The sequence below is a fragment of the Mustela nigripes genome, chromosome 14 (genome assembly GCF_022355385.1).
Source record: "Mustela nigripes isolate SB6536 chromosome 14, MUSNIG.SB6536, whole genome shotgun sequence".
NCBI classification, from domain to species: Eukaryota; Metazoa; Chordata; class Mammalia; order Carnivora; family Mustelidae; genus Mustela; species Mustela nigripes.
This window is the reverse complement of record NC_081570.1, coordinates 517,748-528,428: the sequence shown is the minus strand read 5'-3', so window position 1 is coordinate 528,428 and position 10,681 is coordinate 517,748. Positions and strand designations below refer to the sequence as shown.

The window sequence follows — 10,681 nt, the reverse complement described above, 5'->3', positions numbered from 1 at the left end:
CGCTGCTGCTGCTGCTGGCCGCCTGCGCGCCGCCGCCCTCCGCCGCCGCCGTCCCGACGCCGCCGGGCTGGGAGCCGGCGGCCGACGCGCCCTGGTGCCCCTACAAGGTGCTGCCCGAGGGCCCCGAGGCGGGCGGCGGGCGCCTGTGCTTCCGCAGCCCCGCGCGCGGCTTCCGCTGCCAGGCGCCCGGCTGCGCGGCGCACGCCTCGGCCGGCCGCTCGCTGCGCGCCAGCGTCCTGCGCAACCGCACGGTGCTGCTGCAGTGGCGCCTGGCGCCGGCCGAGGCGCGCCGCGTGCGCGCCTTCGCGCTCAACTGCTCGTGGCGCGGCGCCTACACGCGCTTCCCGTGCGAGCGCGTGCTGCTGGGCGCGTCCTGCCGCGACTACCTGCTGCCCGACGTGCACGACGGCGTGCGCTACCGCCTGTGCCTGCAGCCGCTGCCGCTGCGCGACGAGCCCGCCGCCGCCGCCCCGGAGCCCGCCGGGCCCGCCGAGTGCGTGGAGTTCGCCGCCGAGCCGGCCGGCATGCGGGAGATCGTGGTGGCCATGACGGCGGTGGGCGGCTCCATCTGCGTCATGCTGGTGGTCATCTGCCTGCTCGTGGCCTACATCACCGAGAACCTCATGCACCCGGCTTTCGGGCGCCCCGGCCTGCGCAGGCAGCCCTGAAGCACCCGGCGGCCGGCCCACCGGCGCTCCGCCCGCCCGAGACTGGCGCCCGCTCCCCACTCGCCGCTCCTGCTCCCTCCTTAGGATGTCCACGCGGGGCCTGCTGGAGACCGGTAGGGCCCCAGCCCGCCAGGGCCTCGGAGTCATGGCACGACCTTCCTAGCCCGGCATCCGCCTCCCACCCTCCAGGTCGGGACTGACCCTTGGGCCCGCGAGGGGGTGCCAGCCTCGACCAGGGCTCTCCCTGCTTTCCAGAGGCCTTTACTGGGGCCGCCGGGACTTACTGCCCCTTCTAGCAAGAGCCATTGGCATCCCTGGGTCATCACGCTGTACCTGCAGCCTGTGCCAAGTTGGAAAAAACAGGCTGTCGCCATTGCTTGGTCACTGTGTGCTGTGCCGACCTGAGGAGGCCCCTTGGAGCCTGTCGTCTCCCCACCTCACCCCAGTGGGCTTAGATTAGCGTCGTGCCTTAGTGTCTTGGGGCCACCGCAGGAGCCAACTACTGGTCCTGTGCTGTCGAGGGGGCCTGTGGCCCTGGCACTGGCTGGCCTGTGTTCGAATCCAGCCAGAGCCCCCTGGGAAACGCCCCTGCAAAGCTGTGGGTAAGCAGCATCTCGCGCTTTTCCCTCCTTGGGCGTCTGACATGCTGGGAACCAAGAAGGGCGGGGCCTCTGATGGGCGTGTCCAGGGGCAGTGCCCTCTGACCTTGCGGGAGGCTGGCAGTTCTCCAGTGCTGCCTCTCTTTCTTTTGTGGGTGCTGCTTCTGATGAGGACTTTCCGTGGCGAGTGGCGGCAAGTGGCTGGGGGGAGAGGGCTCCTCCCAGACGACAGCATGTGTCCAGAGAGCAGAAGAATTGAGGCCAGCATGGCCCGGCACAACTTGCCACTACAGCCCGGATCCTAAGCCTCCACCACGGCGTGACGGACAGCACCATCCCACCGCTTACTTGTGCTGGCAGCCAAGAGCCCAGGATCTGGCTGGTGAGCTGGGACCCACCGCACTGAAGGCCGGCCTCGTCTCTTCCTGGGAAGACCCGAGCCATGGTGGCTTCCTGAGCCGGGCACCTGGCCTCACCAGGAGGGGTAAGGCGCACTCGGCTCTCTGCAAGTCCCCGACTATGACCATCCTGGACCTGGCACTTCTGGAGTCACTGTGGCTAACCCCTGCCCACCCCCACCCCGGCGGCCAGTGGCGACCCTGGGTCCTGGCTGGCGCCCCCACAGTGCCCACTCCCTACCTCTCTGTCTTTGCTCGGCCTGCCCCTGGCATGGCGCTGGTCAGGTGTGAGCCTGTCGTCAATGTCTAAATGTCCATCATTTTAGACCAAAAACGCTGTCTTGTGTGCTTACTGGCAAGAGGGGAGGGAGGGGGGGGGGGGGGGGGAGGGCCCTCTTCCCCAGTTGCAAGGCACCTTGTTACCAGCAGGGAACAGGCAGTTCTGTCCATCCTCAGACCTTGAGGAAGCGTCCTTTCTGGGCCTCCTGGGTTGGGTAGGGGGTGTGGGGCGGCATTTGCTGCAGTTAGAAAGAGCCCAGTCTCATGGGTGACCCAGTTGAGCTGTGACATGCAGTAATTAGGCAGCTGCGGGAGGGTCCCCTCCCCAGTATGGGCTTCCCTTTGTAGTGCTAGGGCTGCGGAGAAGGGGGACCCTGAGTCCCTGTGTGGGGCGGGCACTAGACCATCACCCGCTCCCCCAAAAGCTCTCCCCCTCCTTGGATGTCCTTGAGATCCTGGAGCTGGCTGTGACCCTGAGAATCAAAAACAGCTGGGGGTGGGCCAGATCTGAGAAGTGACTCATCCCTCTGGAGGGGGCAGGGTGCAGCAACGTGTCTAGATCCCTGGGCAGAAGTGGGAGGAGTTCAGCTTCTAGCAGCCTTCTCTCCGGCTTCCTCGGGGCCCTTTGCCTGCTGCAGCCCCTCCCGGCCCGCTGTGCGCTTGGGTGTCTTCCCCAGGGTGGAAGTGGGAGCCGGGGTGTCCGTCGTCCGCTCCTGGCTGCAGCTGGGTTGCAGGACTGGAGCCCCCGTGAGGCTCTGTGAGGCCTGCCTGCCCTTGTCTCTTGCCCTCCCCTGGCTCTCCGCCGGCTCTGGGGCCCCTTTGTGGGCTGGGGCTCACATACCAGCGCCTGTCCAGTCAGCTGCTCTGCAGTCTGGTCCGCGCGGACTTGCAGCCTTCTGCTCCATTCAGGGGCTTCTCGAAGGACTCTAGTCCAGCTTTGGGTTTGCAGAGGGGGAGCTGAGGAGTCCTGTCCCAGCATGGTCCAGTCAGGGGGTGGGGGTTGCTGGGCTTGGGAGATGCCCTGGGGCTGGTGCCCAGGCTGAGCACTTCTGCTTTCGAGCTCACACTCATCCTCCGGAGCTGCTCCTCCCGGGGTGACCACCGTCCTCTCGGGTACGGGGGACGCCCCGGCGCTTAGCCCCCCGAGCCCACCCAGTGGGCTGCGCACCTGTCCAGTGGACCTTCTCCGTCCGTACCGCCTTCTGGGGGAGCCTCCGTCTCCTGCCCCCTTCTCTCCCGCTTCCTGTCCTCACCGTGCTCTCCGCTCTGACTGTGTGGCTAGGGCCAGACATGCCCCACTCCGGGAGCGTCTTCATGGCTTCCCTGGGCCAGGCAGCTGGGCCCAGATGCCTCCTCTGTTGGTTGAGACTTTGCTTTTCTCATTGGTGCCAGAAGATACTTCAACTTGGGATTTTCTTATGTGGAACAGAAGCCACTGCTCTGATCTGAAACACTGAGGGGTTTCCGGGGCTGTTGGCCCGGCTCAGCCTTCGAAGAGCCCTGCAGCCTTTGAAAACCTCTGTTTCCTCATATGTAAAATAGCATCAGTAATGGAGCCGGACTCCCAGGCTTGTGGCGAAGCTTACCGGAGATCAGGCGGGTAGAGAGACAAAAACGTCATGGCCCTCGTTACTACTGTCCATGCCTCCTCCGGGCTGAGACCCCCCACCCTGCCCGAGCTACATCCCCAGCCTAACCCCATGCAAAATCTAGACACGCCGTGGCCCATCCGCGGAGTGACGGCTTCTGTGTACAACACGAGCAGGTTCCCAGCTCACGCCCCGAAGCGCTCCCACAGCCTGTACTCCTTGCCCTGCCCACAGGAAGGATCCGCGCTTCTATGAGCTCGTGCTGCAGGCCCCATGTGACCAGCTCCTGGGGCCCCAGCAGAGACAGGAGGGTGCTGACTGGCCCCCCAGATTCCTCCCCATGGCCTGTGGCGACGGCCTGCTCCCCTGGTCCCTGAGGGTGGGCATGGGTCCTCCCATGCTCGAAGGCCACTTCGGACTCCTGCGGCACCCTAGGAGCTCCTGGTCCCCGCAGGGCGGCCCCTTGGGAAGCCCCCGGCGCTCAGAGGTTGCTCAGCTCGGGTGGGCTGGGGGAGGAGAGCAGGCAGCAGGCTGAGGAGCACGTTGTGGAGCCGGCGTTTCCCAGCTCAGCTCAGGACTGGCGGTCAGGGCTGTTGGGTGTGTGTTCAGGGGCAGCCAGGAGCTTCGGAGGCCCCCGGCCGCGGGGACGGGTGTTTGCCCGACACTGAGCCTCCCACCTGGGCCACACCCGTGCCGCATCCATTTCTTTCCTAACTGCTGCTGTTTCCTGTTTGGCTTTGATAACGTGGGCGGTTACAATTTTTCTCTGCTTCTGGGCATGGCTTTCTGCCAGGACTCTTATCTGTCGGGATGTTACTATGCTTTTCTCTTCGTTAGTCTGCGTGGGGTTCAACTGCTACTTGTTCTTTTGGTCACGTATAAAAGAGATGGATTTCCCCAGGCTCTTAGGTGAGGAGTGGGTGAGCCAAGATAGCTTCCCTGACCTCCCGACTCTGTTAGCACTGTTAAATGATGTGGGGAAAAAAGGCAGAAAAAAAATTATTGAATTTCCTACTACCTACAGCCTGTTGACAAGTCCTCGAAACAGGCAGAGTGACTTTCCTCTAGGTACTCAACGGTCTCAGTGTTGGCACTTTGCTAAGAGCAAAAGACAATCCTAATCCGACCCCCAGGATCCTGGAAGTCTACTTTAACATACAGAAATTCCTTTGGAAACTTCCTTCCTCTCTAACCACTGCCCCCCCACAAGATACATGTTGGCAATCATCTCCCAAACATGTGACCCACTGATACACATCTGAAGGGTGTCAGGACTCAGGTTTTATTTATTTTTAAAGATTTTGTCCATTTATTTGACAGGCATAGATCACAAGCAGGCAGAGAGAGAGAGAAAGAGAGGAGGAAGTAGGCTCCTTGCTGAGCAGAGCCTGATGCAGGACTCGATCCCAGGACCCCAGGATCATGACCTGAACTTAAGGCAGAGGCTTAACCCACTGAGCCACCCAGGCGCCCCAGGACCCGGGTTTTATTAGGCGGTAATAAATGACCTTTCCCAACTACAGCTAGCTCCTCAAGGTCCTGGAAACCGTGCTTCCTAATTCTTTAGAGACTTAGGCTATCCTAACCCCCTCCCAACTTGAAAGTATACAATGGGCCACTCCTCATGACCCCAGTGCAGCTCTTTCTGCCCACGGGTCCTGTCCCTGTGTTTTAATAAAACCATCTTTTTGCACCAGACGTCTCAAGAATTCCTTATTGGCCATTGGCTTCAAACCATAATGTCTTTCCTACAACATTTCTTTTTTTTTTTTTTTAAGATTTTATTTATTTATTTGACAGAGAGAGATCACAAGTAGGCAGAGAGGCAGGCAGAGAGAGAGAGGAGGAAGCAGGCTCCCTGCTGGGCAGGGAGCCTGACGAGGGACTCGATCCCAGGACCCTGAGACCATGACCCGAGCCGAAGGCAGCGGCTTAACCCACTAAGCCACCCAGGCGCCCTCCTACAACATTTCTTAAAGAGAGTTTATTATTTGTGGACGCCTGGATGGTTCAGTGGGTTAAACCTCTGCCTTTGGTTCAGGTCATGATCCCCGGGGTCCTGGGATCGAGCCCCACATCAGGCTCTCTGCTCAGCCGTCTCCCTCTCGCCTCTCTGCCTACTTGTGATCTCTCTCTCTGTGTCAAAATCTTTAAAGAAATACAGAAAGATTTATTTGAGAGAGAGAGGGGAGAGAGCAGGAGCTGTGGGAAGGGGCAGAGAGAGGGAGGCAGAAGCAAAATCCCTGCTGAGCAGGGAGCCCAGTGCGGGACTCGATCTTAGCTAGGATCCGGAGACCATGACCTGAGCTGAAGGCAGACACTTAACTGAGCCACCCAGACATCCCTTTTCCCACGTCATTAAACACATGGCCTCACAGTATCGGGGATCTGCCTCTCCCCTCGACCACTTTGATCTGGACTTCCTTGTCCTTTGCCCCTGGTGTCTCCATCCTGCTGTTTGGATTCCGGCCCCACAAACGCGTTCATACCCTTTCCTCTCTTCCCTGATTTGCAACCACTCTGATGTGCCCTCAGATACGTGTGCCTTTTAAAAAATATGTACCCCAAAGTTAGGCTGCAGATTTTTATTTTTACTCAACATCACATCTGAGATTAACCCATGCTGCAGAACGCACTGACATTTCATCCCTTCTCTCCATCACGGAGGATTTCCCCTGAATGAACAGCTTATTCCTATTCTTGGTACATTTTTCTATCTCTGAACTTTTCCTTTGGATTTTCAAGAGCTCCACAAATATTCTAAATCAACCCTATCTGATAGGACTTTCTGAGACTATGAACTCTTATCTGTGCTGACTACAGGCTACAAGTCACCATAGACCAGGAGACCCAAAACAGCAGGACGTTGGCACAGTCTGCTGGACACCCAGAAGTCTGAAATCCGGAAGTCAGCAGGGTCGGCTCCTTCTGAGGGCTCTGAGGGAAAATCTGTTTCATGCTGCTCTCCAGCTTCTGTTGAAAAGAAATCCTTAAATTTTGGTGACGTAAGACTTGTCGTTTTCTCCCACGTTGTAGGCGTCTTTTTGGTCTTAAGCAATCCCTGCACACACTAATAGAAAGGTATTTTCCTGGGGCGCCTGGCTGGCTCAGTTGGTAGAGTGTGCAACCCTTGACCTCAGGGTAACAAGTTCAAGCCCTGTGTTGGGTACAGAGCTTACTTTTAATAAATTATTTAGCGAATTATAAAAATGTATTTTCCTATTTTTAATTAGATCTATGATTTTACCTTTGATATTGTGCTGAATCTATCTAGAGCTCACGTTGTATATGGTGTGAAGTCGAGATACAGCTTTTTGTATTCATACGCTGAGCCCATTTTCCCAATCCAGTGTGTGGAACAATCCATTCTTTCCAGTACGCGGCGCCCCCGTATTTACTGCGTTCCCACATTTACAGGGGTCTGTTTATGGGCCCGTGCATTCTGTAGGTCTGCTTTTTTCCTACAGTTGCACTATATTATCTTTATTATTGTAACTTTTTTTTAAAAGATTTATTTATTTGTCAGAGATAGAGGGAGAGAGAGCGAGCACAGGCAGACAGAGAGGCAGGCAGAGGCAGAGGGAGAAGCAGGCTCCCCGCTGAGCAAGGAGCCCGATGTGGGACTCGATCCCAGGGCACTGGGATCATGGCCTGAGCCGAAGGCAGCTGCTCAACCCAGGCGCCCCTATTATTAGAACTTTAATATCTCAGTATCCGTAGGGGAGTTTCCACATTTTACACTTTTTTTTTTTTTTTTTTTTTTTTTGGACACAGAGTCAGTGAGAAAGGGAATATAAGCAGGGGAGCAGGCAGAGGGAGAAGTAGGCTTCCCGTGGAGCAGGGAACTGATGTGGGACTCAATCCCAGGACCCTGAGATCATGCATAACCTGAGCCTAAGGCAGACGCCCAACAAATAAGCCACCCAGGCGCCCCCACATTTTATGCTTTTAAAAATGGATTTAAAGAGGGGCGTCTAGGTGGCTCAGTCAGTTCAGTGGCTGACTTGGTTTCAGCTCAGGTGATGAACTTGGGGTCATGTGGTTGAGCCCTATGGTGGGTTCTGCACTCAGCGTAGGGTTGGCTTGGGATTCTCACTCTGCCTCTGCCCCTTCTCTCTCTCTCGCTCAAATAAAATTTTAAGAAGGGGGGGGAACTTAATGAGACTTCTGGTTCCAGTGAAGATGAAGTAGCAGGAACCAGAATTATTTTCCACCTGAAAACTAAAAACACAAAATACGTAAAACAGTTCTGAACACTGAAGTCCTGAGCCCCGGAAAGGAACAACAGCGCTGAATTCTAGGACTCCTCCAGCCCTCCGTCTGGTTCTCAGGATGTGCAGCAAGGAAGGAGAACTCAGGCAGAGCCCCGTGGTCTCCATGCGTTGAGCGGATGGATCTGGGAAGCCAGGAGGCCAAGGTGTCGAGTTCACAAGGCAAAATGCTGAAGAACAACAAGGACACGTGGATGTTTAGAGCTTAGCACTGACTAGCATGTGTGTGAGGGAATCAGGAGGCCAAGAAAAGAACCAGCAAAAAGACTTAGACGGAAAACTCCTAGAGTTTAAGCAGGGCCAGGAGAAGGCCCTCTAACAACCAGCCAGGCTGCCCACCTGCTCCTTGGGCCGCACAGCACACGCACCAGCTGCCTGGCACTGCTGCACGGCTCACGGATGCCGCCTGTTCTCATCCCCTCTGTTCCATTTGCAGTTTGTCTTCGTGCACCTTCAGTCTCGCTAACGTCCTCTTCCGTAACGGCTCACCTACCGCCATTTCCACCCGGCGGACTCTTCATTCAGCTAGTTTGGCACAAATTATAAAAGAACAAATTAATGTAGCTTATCAAGCTTAAGAACTTTTGTCCTTCAAAAGACATTGATGGAGGCGCCTGGATGGCTCAGTGGGTTAAAGCCTCTGCCTTCAGCTCAGGTCATGATCCCAGGGTTCTGGGATTGAGCCCCGCTTCGGGCTCTCTGCTCGGCAGGGAGCCTGCTTCCACCTCTCTGCCTGCTTATGATCTCTGTCTGTCAAATATGTAAATAAAGTCTTTAAAAAAAAAAAAAAAGACATTGATGAGGGGTACCTGGGTGGCCCAATTAGTTAAGTGTCTGCCTTTGACTCAGGTCATGACCCCAGGATCCTGGGATTGAGCCCTGCAACTGGCTTTCTGCTCAGCCAGAACATTGTGATGTGTGGACCTTTATTCAAGCAGGGAGCCTGGTTCTCCCTCTCCCCTTTGCTCTCTCTCAAATAAATAAATCTTTAAAAAAAATAATAAGACATCGGGGCGCCTGGGTGGCTCAGTGGGTTAAGGCTCTGCCTTCAGCTCATGTCATGGTCTCGGGGTCCTGGGATTGAGCCCCGCAGAGAGCCTGCTTCCCCCTCTCTCCTTGTCTCTCTGCCTACTTGTGATCTCTCTCCCTGTCAAATAAATAAATAAAATTAAATTAAAGAGAGAGCTTGGTACTTCAATATTTGTTTTTTAAGAATTCATTTATTTATTTGACAGAGTGAGAGATCACAAGTAGGCAGAGGGGTGGGGGGTGCAGGCTCCCCACTGAGCAGAGAACGGGATGTGGGTCTCCATCCCAGGACCGAGATCATAACCTGAGCCGAAGGCAGACACTTAACCCACTGAGCCACCCAGGTGCCCCTGAGAGTTTGGTACTTCAGACCACAAGGCCTCTGAGTTCCGATTAGTATGTTCTGAGCACACTGGGGAAGCCATGGAGGCGTTTTGTTTCTAAAATATGAACAGTTCTAGTATTTGCTGTAGATGTAAAAAATATATATATATATTTGAGGGTGCCTGGGGGGGCTCAGTCAGCTAAGTGTTGGCCTTTGGCTCAGGTCATCTTCTCAGGGTCCTGGGATTGGGCCCTGCATCCGTCTCCCTGCTCAGCTCTCCCTGCTCAGCGGAGAGCCTGCTTCTCCCTCTCCTGCCTCTCCACCTGCTCATGCTCCTTCTGTCTCAGAAAAATAAAATAAAATAAAATAAAAATCTTTTAAAAAATACATGTTTCTTGGGGTGCCTGGGGGGGGCTCAGTGGGTGAAGCCTCTGCCTTCAGCTCAGGTCATGATCTCAGGTCCTGGGATCGAGCCCCGCATCGGGCTCTCGGCTCCGCGGGGAGCCTGCTTTCCTCTCTGCCTGCTTGTGATCTGTCAAATAAATAAATAAATAAATCTAAAAAAAAAAATACACGTTCCTCATAAAATACTAAGTGAAGGAGTTAAAAAAACAACTTTAGAAACATTCAAAGCACCCTTAATCCCACCAGCCCTAAACACCTGCCACCCCCCGGGAACATTTGGGTGTCTTTTCTCTTCTCTGCGCCTCCTCAAACAGAGGCGGGCGCGGAGTGTGGTCCTCCGCCCCGACCCACCCTCGCACCCCCTGGCCCGTCCCAGTGAACGCTCGTCGCAGTCCCGCACTGTCCTGCCCCCGCGCGGCACCCACGTCCCGCAGGCGCGCCCGGCTGGCGCAGTCAGAGGAGCAGGGACGCCGGCTCCGGGGGTCGTGAGTGCCGGCCCCACGGTGAGCGTAGCGATCACTCAGATCTGAGGGCCTTCTCCGCGTTTTCCTCCCCGAAGACGGGAGCGCAGCCGGGAAACGTCAGCCACGGCGAGGGAGCTTCGCCGCCGCCCTGCCCGCCGCCGCCCCCAGCCCGCAGGCCGCCGCCAGCCCCAGCCCGCACCGCCCGCAGCCTTCTTCCGCTCCGCCGGGGTCCGCAAGCCAGCGCGCAGCCCCTCCACGGCGCCGTCCGGTCCCGGCCCCGGCCGCGCGCCCCAGGAAGCCAGCTCGGCTCCCTCCGGCCGGATCCGCGCGGCCGGGCGCGGCGGGGCACCGAAGCCGGGCACCGAAGCCGGTCCTACCCGACCCTTGCGACTCCGGCCCGCGGTGCCTCCAGGCCGGCGCGAGGCCCCGGTCGAGCTGCGCCCCCAGCCGGGAGGCCCTGCACCACTCCGCTCCCCGAAGGCCTCCAGAACTCGGGCTGAACGCGACGGCGTGCGGGGCTCCGAGAGCGACGTGCGGCCGCCGAGCGGCGGGGCCGAGCGGGGACCCGCCGAGAGGGAGCCCGTTGTGCGCCGGCGGCGGCGTGAGGCCGCGGGAGCCGGACCCCGCCGCCAGCCGCCGCGCAGAAGCCGCGCC

The 10,681-nt window shown here is 57.5% G+C and overlaps 1 protein-coding gene and 1 long non-coding RNA gene across 4 annotated transcripts; one reads left to right on the top strand and one right to left on the bottom strand.

The window, feature by feature from the left end:
• Window positions 1-2: 2 nt before the first annotated feature.
• FNDC10 (fibronectin type III domain containing 10) lies at window positions 3-1,600 on the top strand (the record flags this gene model as incomplete). The annotated part of the gene is made up of 1 exon (XM_059376256.1): window positions 3-1,600. A coding segment is annotated over one exon (666 nt), but the record flags the coding sequence as incomplete, so codon positions are not given.
• A 4,503-nt stretch (window positions 1,601-6,103) lies between these two features.
• Window positions 6,104-10,667, bottom strand: LOC132000902 (uncharacterized). Of its 3 annotated transcripts, none has more exons than XR_009399490.1 (4): window positions 10,227-10,667; window positions 9,547-9,690; window positions 8,144-8,329; window positions 6,104-7,974 (listed from the first exon to the last, which is right to left on the bottom strand). It is a non-coding gene; the product is annotated as an uncharacterized LOC132000902 (long non-coding RNA). The 3 variants fall into 3 exon arrangements; XR_009399488.1 differs by having other exon boundaries at window positions 10,405-10,666; XR_009399489.1 differs by lacking the exon at window positions 9,547-9,690 and having other exon boundaries at window positions 10,405-10,660.
• Window positions 10,668-10,681: the final 14 nt, after the last annotated feature.